The sequence below is a fragment of the Rhinolophus sinicus genome, chromosome 17, assembly GCF_057876585.1.
Source record: "Rhinolophus sinicus isolate RSI-liver-muscle chromosome 17, RSI-T2T, whole genome shotgun sequence".
Taxonomy (NCBI): domain Eukaryota; kingdom Metazoa; phylum Chordata; class Mammalia; order Chiroptera; family Rhinolophidae; genus Rhinolophus; species Rhinolophus sinicus.
In genome coordinates, this window is record NC_142517.1 from 158,349,210 (window position 1) to 158,369,473 (window position 20,264).

At 37.7% G+C, this 20,264-nt stretch overlaps 1 protein-coding gene across 2 annotated transcripts in view; it reads left to right on the forward strand.

Annotated features, from left to right (window-relative positions):
• Positions 1–20,264, forward strand: part of CERS6 (ceramide synthase 6) — a 281,767-nt gene that overhangs the window by 192,839 nt on the left and 68,664 nt on the right. For both annotated transcript variants that reach the window (XM_019727366.3, XM_019727367.3), the window contains exon 5: positions 17,070–17,120. In XM_019727366.3, coding sequence (XP_019582925.1) covers positions 17,070–17,120 — 51 coding nt within the window. The remainder of the gene's footprint in view (positions 1–17,069; positions 17,121–20,264) is intronic.

A 20,264-nucleotide genomic window follows, 5' to 3' on the forward strand; every position in this document is an offset into this window, starting at 1 on the left:
TGTAACGACAGATGATTTTCTTCAGATTTTTACTCAAAAATCACCACTTGAGTGATATGTTCCCTGCCCCCTCTGTTAATGTCATCTCCCATCACACCCTCTGACATTTCATATCCCTTTTCCTGCTGGATATTCTCTCCTTAACCTTCATTGTATGTAACATACTGTATATTTTTGCTTATTTATTGTGTTTATTGGTAGTGTTCTCCACAAGAAAATGTGTTCTGTGGGAGCAGTGATTTTCTGTTTGTTGTTTTCATTCCTAAATCCCTACCACCTAGAACTCAGCCTGCCAAAGAGCAGGTGCTGGATAGATGAATATTACTGTGTGGTTAATAAGAATATATTAGGAACTTAATTGTCTCAATATTCAATTTATTTTTATACAACTTGTTTAAGTGGTGTCATTTAAATAAGTATAACCTTAAACTAAGGAAATTCGTGGTTCGGCAGACCTTCTAGTTCTGTCTTGTTACTACTGGAGCTTATAACAGATGCCAATTTTCCCTATATTTAGACAGTTTTTTATTACTACCTATTTGAACTAAGTGTACAGTTTCCTCTCCTTGGGTATTCTCTTAGTTTTTCGAGGAATAAAATTACAGTCAGTCCCATTATAAAACAGTCTGATATCACAAATTCAATCTTAGGTTAAATTTTGTTCACTGGAATAGTAACTACATGTAATACAATTCTGTTATAATACTGTTAGGTAAGAATATTGTTATTGCTATTTGAAACCAATGGTGTGTGAAAATGCCACAATTGTTTCCAGATATATGTTCTAGAATCAGAAAATAAATTGATGGATCTCATGCAGTTTACGTTATATGTGTTTATAGAATTGGTCACTGGTAATATTTAAGCGCTCCCAACTGAGATATCCCTAAAAGAGCTGGGGGGGGGGGGGGAATATCTATATATATATATATAGATATATATATATATATCTATATATATATATATAGTGGTAAAGCCAATTCAATTAGAGTATCTCTAATTGAAGAATGAAAATACTATTGTTATTTAGCTCAATGATTCACCTATTAAAGGACAATTACACCTTAGCTTGATGTGAGTTTTCTAGATAATATTTCCCAATGATAACAGAATAGTGTGTCTTAGCCCAAATACTAACGTTGTTTGTACTGGAGCAAGCAAAATGTCATTTTCTGCGGCTGTTTTCCATTTAAAGATTACCTCATGCTTGTTTTCTGAGTTGGGGCCCCTGGAACCGTAGACTAAAGTCATGAAGTCATTTATTTGTATACCTTAGTTGGAGACTGATGGCACCAGCTTAGTTCAACCTCATGGCCTTTTCAACATTGCCAGTAAATAAATAATACAATAAATTACCTTGTTTTTCACTTGTTTGCACAGGCGAGTTCTGTAATTCTTAGTATATGTGCCTGAAGAATCAGGTATTTGGCGAGTGACAAGTACAAGCCAATGAGAGCATGAACCAAACAAACTACAAGAAAGTAAACAGTGATAGGTTAATGTTTTAGACATTAGTGAAATCAGAAATTCATTAGGTGTTGAGATAAACAAAACAAAGAAGCATTACACAGAAGATAAAAAGGACCCTGGTTCTGCTTGCGTAGAAAAGGTGGTCGGTGACTGTAGCTACTGGCTGCCTTGTTTTTGCTTGCAGGTACACAGAGAGAGCATTTAAGATTGTGTTTTCAATATCCTGCCAATTTCATTACTTACCCAGTTTTTCTGTCTCATTCATTTTAAGAGTTCTCTTTATTCATATAGAGGAAGGCCTTATCTTATATTCAGCAAATGACTTCTGTATTGCTGGTTCAACCCCTTGATGTAATTCAGTTGCATTAATCTACCCTACTTGCATCGTGTAGCTGCCTCCCCCTTCCAAAAAATGATTAGACGTTTTTGGAAGATCAGAAGCTGGGAAGATAGGAAGGCAAGCTTGATTAAAATCAGAAACTGATGATCAAAACTTAACTGCATAAATATAAATTCCTTCTTTGTAATTAAGTCAGCAACTCAAAGGATAATTTATCCTAATTAAAAGATAAATAATATATAAGGATGTACACTAATTTAAAGGGCATAGTTTGATCACTTGTACTATTAGTATTGAGTAATGGTAAACCGAATTGTGAGTTCCCTTCTGAATTTTAATATATAAAAGTAGCTGTAATGAAAAAGGGGGAATTATTTTCTTAAAGTAAAATATCATCATCAAATTTTCATCAGTGTTTAATTCAAAAAATTTTAGTCTTCAATACGAAACATAATACAAAACTTGAGCCTCACAGATAGAGGACACAATGAAAAGCAATTACTTTATGACTTTTACTCAAATATCATAAAATTTGGGAAAATGAGCTTTTTATTATACTGATTACTAAAAATGTCCTAATTGGATTTACTTTTAATAATGCTCTAATTGGACTTAATTCTATCAGTGATTCAAAAAATCTAAATTGCAATGGATAACAGGTATCCCTTCAAAAAGAAGAAAAAGGGGGAGTCTCCCTCTAGTGTTGATTTTCCACTTGTGGGGTGTGAGAGTCTGTAACATGGTCAGAGCATGGCAAACCAGGATTTTGTCTTTTGGGAGAAAAAAAAAAGCAAAGAGGGTGATGAACTTTAAGGCTTGAAGGAATCATAGAATTACTCAGTGCAACTCCTAATTTCACATATGAGCAACCAGATGGGTGAATTGACTTACACAGTGTCATCCAGCTGGTGAATGAATGACAGACTGAGGCCTGACAGTGGGGCTCTCATGTCCTTTCTAATTCTCGCTTCCCTATCGTGTATTCTTTCAGTAATTGCAGGGATTGGGAAATTAGGGAAATTTAATTTCTCTACTTCTAGACTCTCCTGCCTTTCTTTCATCCAAGTGGCATTCTCTATTAGTATAATAGAACATTACAGGTATTTGGCTGCTTTGCAAGTATCTGAATTTTGTATTTTTCTGCATTATTCTCAAATCATAAGAGCACAATACAATTTTCCTCTTCTAACATATTGACTCATAAAATATGCATCTCCCGTGGCAATATATGGCCATATCTAGATGGAAGATTACAGGCTGTTTAGGAAACATAAAACTGTTTCTACTTAATATGTTTGGATTCATGATTCATATATATGGTCTGTTAGTTGTAGATTTTCAGATTTAACACACAGGCATGGTGACAAGATAACATTAAAAAGCAAGTCAAATTTTATATATTAAAAAAACCAAGCCTAAATCACCCAATATTTTTAAAAGAGAGTGAGCTATGGCTTTTCACCTTTTTCTTACATCATTCCTTAACAGTGTTCTCGGGAAGATTATTTTTAAGTAGATAGACCCTAGCTCAAGGTAAATTTATTTCAAAAAATGATGACTTGTGAAACTCCTGAAGGTCTCTTAGGCTGCATGGTCTCAAAGGGCAACCCTTGCTTTCTTCCCACTGCTATGGATTATCTCATTAAACATTGTATATCACCACCTTGATGAGAAAGGTCTTCCCCAACTCAACCTGATTCAATTCAATTCTGTAAATTGAATCAGGTTGAGTGGGGTATGACTTTTGGATGCTTGGGACGAAGTTTTTGTGTGTGTTAAGGGCTGGGAAGGGTGGAGGAGGGGACCCATCAGAATAAGTACCAGGTACAGTTGATGTGACATTGCGCATACTGAACATTGTGTATTCAGTGAGTAGATTTAAAGGAATTCATGTCTTGAGAACCAGGGCTCTTGCCAATGTGTGTATCTGTTGCCATGTGTGCCTTGAATTCGTCAGGATGAAGACTAAACTGCAGCAGGTACGTAGCAAACAGACCCAGCAGCACAGTGGCTTAAAGAACAAAGAAGTTCCTCTCTGCTTCATGTCACAGCCCCATAGGAGTGGCCTCGGCCAGCCGGGCAGCCTGGCTGCACACATTCTTCAGGGACTTGCATTTCATTTCATTTATTCGCTACACTTGGTGCAGTGCTTCTCAAACTCTTTGGGGTCAGGACCCCTTTACACTTGTAACAATTATACAGGTTTTTAAAGAGCTTTTGTTCTTCTTAGTCTCTTCTTAGTCGTATCTACCAGTATTTATTGTATTAGAAGTTAAAGCTGATACATTTTGAAAGCATTTATTACAATTTTTTAAAAGAATAAGAATAAATCATTGCATGGTAACATAAAAAACATTGTAAGAAAAACACATTTTCTGAAACAAAAATTAGAAACGTTTGCAGTCCTCTCTAACATATGGTTTAGTAGACGAGAGCTGGATTCCCATCCCTGCTTGGGCATTCAGTCTGTCGCAATGTGGGGTTTTTTTGGTGGAAGTATATGAAGAAAGTCTGGGCCTCACAAAGATATGTAGTTGGAAAAGGCAGAAGCATCTTAGCAATGTTTTCTAGAAACCTGTAGATACTCTTCTTTAATACAACACCAAAATTTGACAGGAAGTCATTTTTTTAATGCCAATGAACATTCTGTACTTGGTCACATTAGCATCCATTGATTTATCCTTCCCTTTTACCCACGCATGATTATTTAGCATCAGGAATTGGTCATTTGGAAATTATTGGTTCACTGAGTTATACAGATCTTTCAAATTTTGACACAAATCATTATAAATATCAAAAACATATATTTTTTAATGTTTTCACTGATATCCTCAGAAAAGTTTTAACCAACGGGAAGCCTTTAGGTGTATAGTAGCCTGTACATATTTTCCAAAATATTAATATTTGCTTGAAAGTTTTGAAATATATCATTGGCAGCACTTATTATTATTTGATTTTCTTGAAGTGGCAGGCTCACTTTGCTCATTTTCAAGAAAACATCTACGAACACTCAGAATAACAAGCCTTTGTGATTAAAAAAAAAAAGCCAAGTTTTCACTGTAAGTTCATTGTTTTGTTTTTTCATGTTTCACCTTCATATTATTGCTTCTCCATATCCTGAATAAATGCTAAAGACAGGAATGAGAAGACCTTTCTATACATGGTAGTGACCCTTTTAGTACCAGCTCTCCATTCCTGGTGGGGCTGCTAGCCTCTAGGAGGTTGTGTGGCGGCTGCAGCAGCCATATGAATCCTTGTGAGAAACACAGAAAACTTCAGACAGACCTTTTGTGTCAGTTGCTTATTGGAACAACAATTCCCAGTCCAACATCTGGAGTAATTATGTTTTTAGAAAATTAAATGTGAAGACTTTTTCTATGTATCCAGATGTATGTCAGGGGAATCTTAAGATAGAAATCTCCCTTTATTCCCTCTCATCTGACTCTAGCTTCCACTTTTGCTCTCTTTTTACTTGACAAAACTGTAACTTATTCATGAAAAGCAGCTATTTGATTTGAAAATATTGTGCAGGGAGATTAATGACTCACATACAGCTAGGACATGGTTGAAAGAAGCTTGAATTCCGGTTCTCTGCCACCATGGTCTATTCTCTTTATAGCATTTGGGAAGTTTATGATGAGCGTGTCACCCAGCAGTGCACAGAATGACAAGTGGAGATTGTGCCTGACAGCAAGAAGGGGCTCAGTAACGACAAGTTTACTTATTCATCCTTTGCCTCTTTCTGCTGATCTATAGATCATGTCCTTATTCATGAGCCATACCCTATATTCTGCTGCCTTTTATGTGCTTAGAAGTCTCCTTAAAAGTTGACATTTGGTTAGGAAAATTAATACCCAAGAATATAAAACCACAGGGGCACATGGTAGGCACATTGAAACCTTGAGAACTAATTTCTGGACTATGCACTTCTCAAAGAAGCTGGAGTTTCTTGGAGAGGAAGACCCATAAAAGGCTACACAAAATGATTTCAGGAGGCAGGAGGCCTACAAACTAGTGCCTGGAGGATTGATCAGGATACAGTGAGGCAGAATAGTGGGGCCTGAGTAGTTAAGGCACGGAGATGGGTGTCACTGGACACACACAGCAAGGTGCTTGGCCTGGAGAGAGCCGGGGATGCTTCTTGGGAAGAGAGGATTTAATCTTGTATGGTCACGATGGACAGCAAGCCTCCAGGGTCATGGATAGCCAGGCAGAGGCATTTTACCTTTGCGATTGGAAATGTAGCTTTTAAGCTTTTCTTTTTTTAATCTTCTAGGGCAGGGGTGTCAAACCATTGTTAATCGGCCCGCAGCAAATTCCAAAAATACATTTAGTTTACCTAAATAAACCAGGTGAGGCAATACATACTTCACCTCGAGTGAGTGGCCCGACTGTTTGTGTATTTTACTGCATATGGCCCTTGGTAAAAAACGTTGAAAAAAGTTTGGACTCCCCTGCTCTAGAGAATGATGCAAGGAAATGGATGTTTAAGAAAAATTATGTTGTTGGAAATATGACACGGTTTTTGAAAGATAGGAAGTTCATGTTCTTCTATCTGTCAGTTCCTCTCCTCCATCTACTGCTTGTAGAAGACTATCTTCTGCTTGTCCTTCTGGCTTCAACTACTATGGCACCTCCTGGCAGAGCGTTTCCCTCCTTCCTCGCCCTCGAAGACTGGACTGGGCATCTTTCTAGGTACTACTTCTCTGCATCCTGTGGGTACCCTTGCTGTATCATGGAATTGTTTGGGTTACCCAGGAGATGGCAAGTTCCCTGGGAATGGAGAACTTGTCTGTTGTATCTTCAGGCCTAGCAGAGTGCCTGACTCGTGGTAGCCACTCAATAAATGTTTGAAAGAGTGAGTGAATGACGAGGATGCACTAATATTAGCATGAAGATATTAGGGCCTAGGCAAATTGATTCAGAAGTGGTAAGGGAGAGGTTGATGAGGGTGTGCAAAGTGAGAGTAGGTGGCGTGGGGGGCAAAATGATTGCTCATCACTGTAATGAGTGTAACGTTTATTCTGTGTTATTTGCTCATCTTATTATTTTCCCCATGCTATTCTTTCTTAATTGAGAGTTTAGAATTAAATTATTAATGAGTGGTTTGTACTTGAAATATTGTCAACATGTAAATACCCTGAAAGCTGCTCTTTCTTAAACTAGTTTAAAGTTAATTAGAAGTGTTGAATACTTTGAGGATGGCAATATGTTATTAATACTCTTAATGTTGTTTGTTAATATAGAGTAAATGTGTTTTTTAATGAGACCTGTTCAAAGTACATGAATTTGGCTTCTTTTTATGATTCAAATAAGACCCATTCATTACAGAAAAGATATAGCTGCAAAATTACTGTGTAATTTATGTGTAACACTGATATACAAACACTTAAGAAAAAAGAGTAAAAATCACCTGAGATAATCAGTATTCAGAGATAGTCACTAGGTCAGTTTGATAAATATACTACCAGGTATTTTTCGAGTGTGTGTTTGTGTGTGTGTGTGTGTGTGTAAATATATCTATCCATTTTAAATAGAAGATACAGTGTTTATTCTACTTGTAATCTGATTTTAACTTGAAATGTGCCTGTTACATCTCCTTAGCCCATCTGCTATTAGCATAGCTGTGGTGGAGAGTTCCATGCACCTTTGACAGTGTGTCACAGCAGATGCAAGCTGTGCCATATCACTGCTCTGCTGTCCCGAAAGCTGCACAGGTCACCTAAACACAAGGAGGTACAACCTAGAAATATGGAGCAGTTAATACTGAAACCTCAACCAATGGCCAATGGGAGTTGGTGAATAAATGCCCCAGTCCCCCGTCCAGGGTTGGGACAGATATGAGATACGTGCTGTGTAATTCTGCAGAGGTCCCCAGAAGAATTGATATGTAGTTGCTGCAGCAGTAACCAGCTCATTCCCAAAAACCATATTGGGTTTTCTCCCTTACCAGTCTCACTTTCTCCGTTTCTCTTGTTCTGTTTCATTGCATCGCCTATCAAATAAACAGCCTGCTTCCATGTCCTCATCTCAGGGTTTACTCCCACAGAATCCCAGCTAAGCACATGCCAACCTCACATTATTGAACAATTAGATTTATTTGAATTTTCATTACTAGGAAAATAATTGTAATGGAAGTTCATGCATAAATGCCTTTACATATGGGTCTAATTAATTTTTTTACAATAAATGCTGGGTCAAAGGATAAGCAGATTTTAAAGACCAAATTACTCTTTAGAAAGGTTATTTAAATTTGCAGAATTTTGGTTTCCCTATACACGGCTGGCCTCTGTGTACTAATCTCTTTAAATATTTTCCAGACATGGGTAAAAAAATTCTGTCTAGTTGTAACCTAAGTAATTTTTCCATATGTTTTTGGTCACGTATATTTTTATTTAATGTGTTTCCTGTTTGTATCTTTTCCCCGTTTTTCTCATTGGGTATTTAAATATTTTCATAAATTTTTGGGGACTCTTTTCATATTGGAAATATTAATCCTTTGTAATATATTATAAATGATCTCTTTAAATTATCTTTTGACTAGTTTTGTGCTCCTTAATAGCCACTCGCACTGGTTTCATTCCCAAATTTTACTCTGGCCTCTCTCTGTGTCTCCCTCTCCCTGCATTGACATTCTCACCATTTTCCCCTCCTTCTAGATCTTTCCACCTCATTTTCTGTCATCTTTCCTTCATCTAGTTCCTTTATCCCTAATTTCTGTTCTAAACATGGATTTCATTGATCAGTCCGTTTTCCTTTGCAGTGATCCTCACTGGGCGTGGAGAGCCCACATCTGAATCAATGGGAGCTATAGTTTTTTAAGCTTCCCGTCCCTCCGACTCTTGAGAATCACAGTCCCAATTACTGTTAGGAGTATGTGGAGTCCCTCTGCTAAGCAGAGGTAGAAAGAGTTGAGAAACACTGACTAGAAGGTTTTAGAAGATGTGGAAATGCCACTCACATTTTTCTTCTCTTTGTTTCTATGATTAAACCCTCCTAGAAACCCTGTGACCTCAGGGCCCATCTCCAGGGAACTCCTTCTATTTCTGTATGCTTGGCAGCTCGGCAAATTACTTTCTAAATTGATTACGGAATATGCTTAAAGCACACGCTTGACCAGGTCTAGAGGACTAGCATCTTTTTTAAGGCCTGATCGATATGAAAAGCTGGGATATCTTTATATAATGCCACAGGGTCAAGTCCCAATTACATTTGCGCGTCACAAGAGCTTTCCAAGCTCATGCAGATGCCAGCGGTGTCTAGAGAGGGCTCACCACTCTGCTTGGTAGATTTATAGTCACATATCTACTGACCCAGAGGGGAGGAAATTGCCTTCTGGGGAGCACTCTAGAGTGCTTTACCACTGATTGCTTATCACTGACCAGCAGCAGCTTCAGGCTGAGAAACTTTTGGCTGCATTCTTTTCACCCCAAACACAATTATTTATCAGTTTTTAGACTCACAAAGCATGAAATGTTTCTTTGCATTCTGAGTTGTTTTGCAATGTGTATTAAACTAAAACTGTAGATTGTCATTTTGAATCGGTTTGATTTATATTAATTCATTTAAATAATACAGATGGATGTTTCTGAAAGTGATTGGCAATGTTTATATAACATTATTAATATAGATATTAACATAAAAAATGACACATAAAAGGAAAAGAAAGCAAAGCTGTTAAGAGACAGCCACAGTTGGTGTGACTGAGCTTTAGAATTAAATCTGTTTCCCAAAACCAAGGTAAAAAGATAATAGGTAACAATTCTCACATGGGAGGAGGAAACATACTAAGCATTCACGGAAGGGAAGTATTTTTTCTCCTTGGACTAAATTTAAAAGGAAAAATATCATGTGGAACTTATACATTGGACTTAAGGTCACCTTTCCAATATAAATTCATTGCAGACATGGAAGCATTTTTCTCATGTTTATTTCTTAAAATAAATCCTCAACACAAGACAAACATATAAGGTTTAAGTATGACTCAGTTGAAGTGTTTTAAGGGTAGTTTCAGTGAAAGTAGTTTCAGAATAGTTCAGGGATCAAGCTTTCTGGTATTTTAAAGCACGATCCAAGGCTCTGTATATTTTGTATTTAAATTTTTCAGAGGCCAGCATGTCTGTTCGATCTTATTCCTTGACTGTTATTGTCTCAGCTGGGCTTTGTGAAAGCCATGTAAAAGTTTGGATGGATATAGCGAAAGATGAAATTTTGCCTCTAAGATGCTGACTTCAGTCGGGCAAAGACCCACACACCTTTCATGTCTTAGATAAAGCAACAAAATGTCTTTAATACGTGACATGATTCATGTTCTTTTGTTAAATGAAAATAGTTGTTAAGTCAAAAAAACTGCTATTCATTCAGCTGTAGGTATCTACAAATTCTTGAAAAAAGTATATGTGTTTATATATATATATATATTTATTTATATATATTTATATTTAATCATTTAACACTTGCCTGGTTAACTGAGCATTTTTTTCTCTGGTCTTTTGCCTCAAATGCTATTATTCCTTTAACTCACAGTAACATGATAATCATCGGTGGTCTGTGGTAGTCCAATTGCCTTGATTTTTTTTTTTTTAAGATATTTTAAAGCAGTTTTACATTCACAGTAAAATTGAGGGGAATGTACAGAAATTTCCCACATGTTCCCCATGCCACAAATGCACAATCTCCCTATGATTAAATCCCCCACCAGCGTGGTACATTTCTTACAATCGATGAACCTACATCAACACATCACGATCACCCAAAGTAAGTCCATTAGGGTTCAGTCTTAGTATCATAAACTTTATGGGCTTGGACAAAGCCTCCTTGATTTTTGATGATCGATCCATCATCATGATAGGTGGCATGGAAACTGAAACGTAGATTTTCAAAAACTATTATTTTTAAAAAGTATCTCAAGTAGAACTTTAAAACAATAGAATAAAACCAAACTAATCTTACTCCAGATGGTAAAGTGAAATGATCAGACCTGATCTATTTTTGTTAGTTCTGTTCAGGATGAAACCTCTACAGAACCACTTATAAAAGAGCAGATTTACCTAAAAAGGCATCTCCAGTTTTCTCTTTTAAGAAATCATAGAAGAAATAGCACTCAAGTCTTATGCATATGGTCAAAATGCAAGTAAAGGCAGAGTGTGACCCCCGGCAGCATGTCTAACCTCCATTTCTGGTGCCGGGGTTGGGATTGTCAGGGTAAGAAGAGCCACAGAAGCTTTCCATTGGACACTGTGTTATTGATAGATGTGCTTGTCGCCAAGTTGTGTCTCAAGTGATGTGTCTGGGAGCACATGTGCATTATGTAATGAAAAATCCCATTATACATACATTGTGGCTTAGAATGAGAGTGTTAGAAGTCATTTCTAATTATGGGTAACCATACCTGTGTTATGGTCTGTCTTACTCTCGATCAGATATTGTGTAAGTCTTCTTAAATTAAAATTATTTGATGGGTAGTTTAATAACTATTAAGCACCATTTATGAGGCGTTGTCTTATGATGCTGCATGAGTCAGCTCAGGCTGACATAACAAAATACCATAGACTAGGGGGCTTAAAAAACAGAAATTTGTTTCTCACAGTTCTGGAGGTTAGAAATTCCAGATTGCGGTCTGGTAGTGTTCAGTTTCCGGTGAGAGCTGTCTTCCTGGATTGCCTCTCTTCCTGATGTGCCACCTTCTCACTACAGCCATGTGAGGACTGAAGTAAGCCTAAGGGATCTTGTCAGTGATTGATAACCATGGAGCCCTTTAACATGAGAGACATGTGAGTTCTTTTGTATATCAAACAAGATTTGGAGGTCCTTTCTAACCCTAAAATTCATTTTTTTTAATGTAATAACTCATTTTGGGTAATCGATTCCAAATGTCCAAGATTTTTTTTTCATTACCCATTATTTGAATACCTAGGGTGTATTGGGGAAGGTATAGTGAAAAGTCTGGCTGGCCTAGGTTTTTTATTCCAGCTTTTCTACTTACCATCTGGGCATTTTAAATATCCTTGAGACTGCTGTTTGTCTATAAAATAATTAATGATACTTACCTTTGTGCATATATTAGTGAGACTACAGATTGCTACTGATTATATATTTTTAAACATAGACAATGCAGTAGCTTAGATATGAGAGAAATGACAGGAATTTATCTACTGCATACATATAATCCAGAGATAAGTAGGCCAGGGCTGATAGGAGACCTCTGACAAAAACCTTAGCAGAAATTATGACCTCAGGGTCAAAGGTGACCGCTCTAGTTCTCATTAGCTCCTTCTGATGGGAATGGAGAAAGGATGATAGGAACCCATTCACTGTAACTTTGAGGGGTACCACCCCAAAATGAAACTTGTAAATTTAGCTCATATTTCTTCCACCAGAGCTTCAATGTGTGGTTCTATCAAATAGGGAGGTTGGTTCAGAAGCATTGTTTCTGGCTATTGTTTTACGAGTAATTTCTGCCTTGAATGGTTATTGTAAAGATGATAAATAATTCGTTAATTTATTTACCTAGTACTGAATCGTGAAATATTGTAACGAAGTGCCTAGCAAGATGCCTTACACATGGCTAATAGCAAGAGTATGGTGTCACCCTCCTTACCTTCTCCTAGCACCTTACTGCTCAAAGTGTGGTCCAAGGTACAACCAACAGCACCAGCGTCACCTGGAAGCTTGTTACACATACAGAATCTCAGCCCCAAGCCAGACCCACCTACTGAATCAGAGCCTGCATGTTAGTAGTTTGAGAAGTTCTGTGCCAGCATGTTCTTTATCTCTTATGGCATCTGCTGGCTGTGTTAGCTTGAGCACTTACAGTGTTGTTGTGGGAATTAAAGGAGATACTATGTATACAATACACTAAAATCTATAAAGTGCTTCACAGCATTATTTAAGTGTGCATGTGGGAAGTGGAATAAAGTAAATCTTAAGGTATTGGAATGAAAAGATCTGAGAATCACTAGGTTTTTAGATTTTTCCAACCTTGATAACATTTCTTGATATTGTAATGCTATGTGAAAAAGACTCGTCTATGTCCAGAAAATGTGCTTGAATCGCCATGCACTGTCCTAGGTACAGAACTTTATTATACAGGAATTGCTATGACCACTCTTCTAAACTGAAGTTTTTTGTGTATTTTTTTCATCACCATTGCTTTTTTTACATCTAAATATTTCAAAGATTACAGCTTTTTATATTCTTGGTTATGTTGCTATACTTTAATTTGTGTGATGAATATACAGATTTCGATACGAATGTGGAAATCTAAAAAAGATACCTAGAAAAATGAAAAAACTGATTTAAAAAAATGAAAACTTCATGATATCAGTTCAAATGAAAGAAGTTATACCTAATGCATTAAATTGTAAGCAGCCAATCCAAATTTATACACCAATGTTGTTGAGTTATTAGAAATGAAGAGCATCATCTTCTTATGGATTTGTTTTCTCATCTGTAAATTGGGAAAGGTAATATTTGTTCTACCTGTCTCAAAGAGTTTTAGGAGGGCATAACATGAGATCCTAGAAAAATGTAGTGTGCATATAAGGCAGAAGGTGGTATTGATGTCTAGTATTGTCAAAGTGAGAGGTATATGTAAATATGCATTGTATGTGAAAGAACTTATTTAAATATCTGGCAAATAAGCTTGAGGGTCAAGCTAGGGCCCTGGTAGCTCCATCAAATTCACAATGTTCTTTGTTCCTGCTTCATGTGGGCAGGGGCCCAGTGAAAGACAAAGACTCATCCACTATTTCTGTCAGTCAGTCAGGTATTGGCACATAATACAAACAGGGCGAGAGGGTGTACGTCTGATGCACGCATGGAAAAGCCTAGATGTTAAAAGAAATCCAGTGATCCAGGAAACTCACAGAGGAAGAAAAGCTCTAAGTGATGGATTTTCCTGGATCACTGGGAGTCAGGTCTTTTCTCTCCTGCCTGCGGCTGGAAGGGATGGTCGCAGTGGAAGAGATTGCCTGCCGCTGCATCTGTAGAGATTAGCGCACGCAGGCCCTGTGGGCTTGGCACTGGTAAATTAAAAAAGAAATACTGCGAAGTTTGTTTTAGGCCTTGTATTTCATTCTGTATTTCTGTTCATTAGCATTCAGCAAATGAATGCTGAAATGTCAACCTGGGCACAGATGCTGGGGGAATAAACATATGCATATGACATAGCTTTCCCTCTGGGACTTTCAACTAATTGTGGATTTAATAAACAACTTTATGAGAGAGAAAAATAATAACTAACATTTGTACTGTACTTGTAAATAGATTTTGGTGTGTTGTGCCCACATTTAAAAATTATGCATGTGTGTGTGCGCGGGCGCGTATGTCTTCCGTGCTATTGAGTCAACCCTGTGAATGAGATGTGTCCACAATGTCCTGTCCTCCCTCAACAGCCCTGCTCAGCTCCTTCAGACTCAAGCCTACCATTTCTTTTAGGGAGTCAATCCTTCTCATATTTGGTCTTCTTTTCCTGCTGCAAATTCTATTTTTCCCGGCATTATTGTCTTTTCCAGAGAACCCTGCCTTCTCATGATGTGCCCGAAGTAGGACAGCTTCAGTTTTGTCATTTCTGCCTCCAGCCGTGTTTCAGGCTTAATTTGCTCTAGGGCCCACCTGTTCATCTTTCTGGCGATTCAGGGTATCTGTAGAGCTTTTCTACAACATCATATTACAGACAAATCCTTTGTTTTTTCCTGTGAACATGCTTCACTGTCCAACTTTCATATCTGTACTAATAGTTGGGAATACGAGGGTGTGTATGGTCTTAGCCTTGGTTTTTAACGACACATATTTGCTCATGATGATCTTTCCTAATTCTTGTGTGTTTAAAGATAAATCTATCTGTATTTATATATATTACATAGGAAAAAAGACCCAAAATGGGCTGTACATTCAAATTATTTATCATTGTTTTTTATGTTTTCCTCAATGGCCATGTATTGTTTATACAACTATAAGACAATAACATGTCAAACTTTTGAAGCCTCTGAAGTATTTTTAGATATGCTATCTCATTTAATCCTCATAATTCCCTAGTTAGGTAAGTAATGAACTTGATTTTATGAATCAGAGAAATGGAGGAGACGGACAGACATACAACTGAGGCAGCCAGAACATAAAGCACAGTGAGAGTACATGATATGTACAGAATTAAACAGGTAGCAAAAGGCAAAACCAGGAAAAAAGGAGAATTAGTAGTACTTACATGAAAGGGGAATGTAAGATCCCTGAGTGGTTTTAAGTCTAGGGCATGAAATGGTTTTTTATTTCAATCTGGCTCCCTAAACAGAGTCCTGGTCCAGTTTTTATCACAGTCAGAAGCAGAGTGAACAGTGGTTACATTTGGATTTGAGACCAGACAGTCTGAGTTTGACTTCCAGTTCTGGCACTGTCTAGCTATTTAAGCTGGGTAGTTATTCATAGACTCAGGACCTCAATTTACCTATCTATAAAATGAGGCAAATACTAGTAACTACTATAAGGATAAAATGAGTTCATATGTAAGATCCTTTAAAAGTATATGGGACAGTCAAAAGATACATTTTTTAATTGGTTAATTGAATAACAGATCATGGCGAAAATCCTTAAAAAAATGTATATGGGTAAAGGGAGGACACAACAGATATTAGCTAATATTATCATTATCGTCCTTGTCAACATAAGAAAGTCCAAACGTCCATGCAGAGAATTTTTATGAGTTTATTTGACCCAAATTGACAACATCCCAGGAAGCAAGATCTCAAATGCTCTGGAGAAGACAGTTTTGCATTTCTTTTTATACATTTGGAATTAAGGAAGGAAAAAAGGATGATTACATGAAAGTGAGAGAAGGTAAAGTGGGGAAATGTCTATGATTGGACTAGAGGATAATGGACAAGATTATAAGCTTCCTTGGTGGTGGTTACGCCTCTGAGGGGTCTGGAAAATAGGATTGCTTCTGGCATCTCAAAGGTGTGTTAACCTAGATGCACAAGAACAACAGACAGGGCTTGCTTAAGGCAAAGATAAACCTTTTATAGGTCTGGGATGTGGCTACCCATCATGACCTGCCCAGTTAGGAATATATGATCAGATCACCCTGTGAGGTTAATTTAGGTCACTGAATTTGTCAGATTTATTGCATAGTCTCTTTCTTATTCACATCCACACCCTCACTGGTGCAAGGTGAAAGGATAGCTGTATGGCTTTCAGGGAGACAGCTGCATTATCATACCACAGAGGGCAGCAACCTTGGTCTTATGTGACAAGATAAGAAGGTTAGGTCAATACAGATTTGTCTGACACTAATCTTTCAGTGACATTATTTTCATTTTGAGATAAACATATGAATTGAATTAGTGATTATGTGATTATGTTCCTTAATAAGAAACGTACAGATGTATATCGAACATACGTAGATGTGTACCATAAAGTGTTGATAGCTGTAGATCAGAGGTGCTAAAGAATTACAAAGTTAATGCAAAAATATGAGAAAGCTTGTGTTGGTATTATTGGATGGTTTGCAGTCTGTTTAAATTTTTACCAGCTCCTCCCTGTTTATTACAAATGTTTGGAATCTGTGTGTACACTTGGATGTTCTATCTGATTATACAGTGTCATAAGTCAGTTGATTGCTGTCAATTTAAGAATGATTGTTTTGTCTTTAAAAGACCTTGACCAGGAGTGGGGTGGGGTGTGGGGTAGGGGTGGAGTATGCCCTGAGGGTTATTTCTCTCAGGCCTGGAAATAGTCTGACCTGTCCTACTGAAATAAAATATATATCTGCCTGTTACGGACCTCTGGTCAAGGCATGAAGCAATTGATTAATAATGCTGCTTTGTAAACACTGGGTTGAAGGAGTCTTAGGGTAGTTTGCACCAACTATCAGCATTGTTTATTGCTAATGGTGATTGATGAATTGTATCTGGTTAGGTGAGACCCCTGAAGGTCTCTGCTGTTGCGGTGGGTTACATAGTGGGAGTGTGTCTATGTGACCGGCAAAATATAAAAACACCAGCTGGGACTCCATCCCAGAAGTAGCCTGAAATACTACCAGTTGAGTTTAGAATATTATCCAGAGAGAGTGTATGATGAGATACTAATTGCTTTAATATCTTATTCCTTATTGTTTTAAGTTCTTCAGTTCTCACGCGGGTAGATGATTGAAATCCCCAAATATTGGGCGGATGGAGTGGCAGGCAAGAACCTGTCATAAACATCTCTTATCCTGCTTCTTTCCCAAAGCATGTAAAATATGTTTCTTTGTCATTTTTTCCAGACCCCCTGGTTGTGGAATACAAGACATTGCTGGTATAACTACCCTTACCAGGTAAGGAGACATTACTGTTTGGGTTTTTACACACATAGAGTCTCTCCCTAGGTCAGTTTCACGGTTGCAGGCAGGGCCCTGCAGGTTAGGCAGCCACCTTGCTTTTCGGCCCCTGGCCCCTGCTCCTGCTGCTGGGTGCTGGACAGAGCCGTGTGCAGGAAGCACTTTGTGTCTCAGCGAAGTCCAGAATCAAAACTCAGTTTCTTTAACAGATGGAGTAGGCATGAAAGGTCCATTTGCCAGAGAGTAAGATACAATCAATTCAACAGGTGGATGATTCCTGTTTCTGACAGCCAATATGCTCCTAATTACCGAGGAAAGCCTGAAGATCTGATAACAGCACAGGCTTTTCTTAACACCAAGTGGGAAAAGCTCCAGTGTGGAGCTGGAGCGGGCATGCTGAGTTTTGTTCACTCTGGCTTAGGAGCGGCCTCTAGATTTGTACATCAAACCACTTCCTTGAGCACCGAAAAATGTGCTTGTACCATTACATGTAGACTACAAAATCATCAATGAAAATGAAATTAAAATTATTTCCCAGAAAGGGAGCATTTCAGACCCCTGCTCACTGACATACCTTTGCCTCTGTCTATGAAATCAGTAGTATTAGTGTGTGTTGTGGTCCTTAGATCAGTTACTATTTGAATATCAAAGCTGGGTCTTTTCTAGAAATATCTTGCTAAAATTTTTCTAGAATTTCTAATTCAATTGGGATATGTTCTTTAATACAACTAGGTATTTTGGTGATAAAATAGATATATGTTATGATAAGCAACTTGGGTTTTTGAGATTGAATAGGATTCTTTAGGGTTGTCTTTTTACAGACATTTGGTCTTTTTGGTGTACATAAGATTAATGGGGAGCAGGCATACTCTGCGTCTTCTCTGTTAAACACAGTGTGGCAATAGGGATAGGGGCCGGCACTGGATACTCTTTGGGCAAGTTCAAGGACATATTGAAATGGAATTCCAGTTTGTATTTCCATCTCTTTCATATGGCTTACTCAGATTAGAAAATAAGTAAATAAGCAACATGCTATGGCTAGAGAAAGCTGAGTGTTCTGAGGCCAGTTGATAGAAACTAAAGCAACACTGAAACCCAGTCACTATTGAACACAATTGTAATTCTCAGGCCCAACTGCTGTTTTACTATCTTAAATACTTGGAATGTTGTCATTTATAGCTCTCTTCATGTCCTATAATGGTATACCTAAAGGAAAAAATCCATATATATCTAGAATTCTATTTATAAAAATCTATCAAAGCCTTCTAGAAACCTGAACTTGAATGTTGGTACAGTAGCTGCTCTAATGCACTGCATTTGTGAGGTCAATTCTGTTGTGTGAACAACACTGAGACAAATGCCATATGAAATGGACTACCCACTCTTCTTCACATAATGCAGTCTGAAATAACTTTCACATTTGGGACTAGAGCTGAGAAATCGCTTATTTCTGAGAAAATTAGTTCCGAGGGCAGTGCCTCCAAATGTGGTTGCAGACTGTTTCACAGACAGAACTATAGATTCAACATGAAAATTTGAGCATCTGGTAGATACAGTCATGTTTAAAAATAGGAAACATCATTAACATAGAATAAAAGATACCGTACATGCGGACTCAGATGTGTGTATATATTTTAATGTAAAATAATGTAAAGTTGCTTGCAATTGGTCCCTGTGCAGCTTGTCATAAAGATCACAAGAATGAGAAATCCTAGCCTGACAATGACAGGGCCTCACTCACTGTGAGACCTGGGATCAACCTCTCAACCTGAAATAACTGACAGCAATTTCCTGCAAGCATACAATCTAGAAAACAGTAGTACTAATTTTATAGATTTTTTTAATGAGTCAAGGAGATTAACACGTGAGTAAGCTTTTTTAACTGCAAAATACTCCACGAGTGTGATAGTAATTCTAATATGACGTTCTCTTCTGACCTCTGCGGTTTCTAGGTATGCTCTCACTAGTCCTCATAGCCCAGTGTAGGAATTTCCCAGGTGATGATGCAAGGAGTAAGTGAATGTCATTAAAACTGAAATTTAATCTTGGCTCCACGGGTCCTGAAGCCAGCACCCTGTTTTCTAGACTTTATTGCTGCCATATGTTTGACCTGAGTTCCCATCTCTCATTGCTAATGCCTTCAAATTTCAAAAGGACAATTCAGTGAAAAAATATACTCTCTCCTGGGTGGTGCTGGGCTTGATTAAATGCACTGATGCTCAGAGCTTAGGATTGCTTGTGGGGGCACATCCTGTCCCCTCATATGTTCTGTTGCCAAAGATCAGTGAGTGTGACAACTGGTTTCCTAGATTCCCATGGGTAAAGTTGGTAGAATTGGTAGTTCAGTGAGTACCATCTTCTCATGAGGGTCATTTGTTATGCTGCCATTGGTTTACAAAACATTTAAGTTTCCGTTGTATTTACCACATATATCATTACCTTGTGTGTAGCTGTGTGGATATGTTTATGTGATGAACTTCAAAGGTCTTTCACTCATTCTCATAAAGCAAGACATTTCATTACAATTCAATGAAACAATGAAAATCGACTCATTGAAAATGTTTTTCTGAAACACTGTTTCATTGTGGTTTTTATGGGTTTATGTGCATAATAAGTATTCCTGACTTCTGCGTCTCTGAACCTCTCCCCATTCCTGGGCCTCTGAGGCAGGTAAAGCAGGTGTCACCTCCATTTTATGATAAATAAAGTAAGACCCAAGTTTTACACCTACTGAGCTGTCCTGGTGGGACTTGATCTCAGATTTCCTGGCTGAATGCCTAGCCCGGTATCTCTCGGCAATTTCCTCGTCCTTTTAATCTTTTAAGAAATATTTTTGAATTGTCTTTATTTGATATTTACAATGTACTGAAAGAAAGCTCTGATTAATGCAGAACTTCAAACTTTGCCTCAGTGATTCATATGGTACTCCAGTTTCTTTCTATCACCTGCCTCCCTTGTCCCTGTACTGTGGAAACTCACAGCAGTTATCCAGAGTTATTCTTTTTGTGTATGCTAGAATTTTTTTTTCAGGTTGCCTAAGGAATCTTGTAGATATGCATGTCAAAGAGCCATAAATGGTATTGTTAAAGTGAATAGTGAATTGGATACCAAATGTTCGTACTGATTGACACTTTTTGGTTG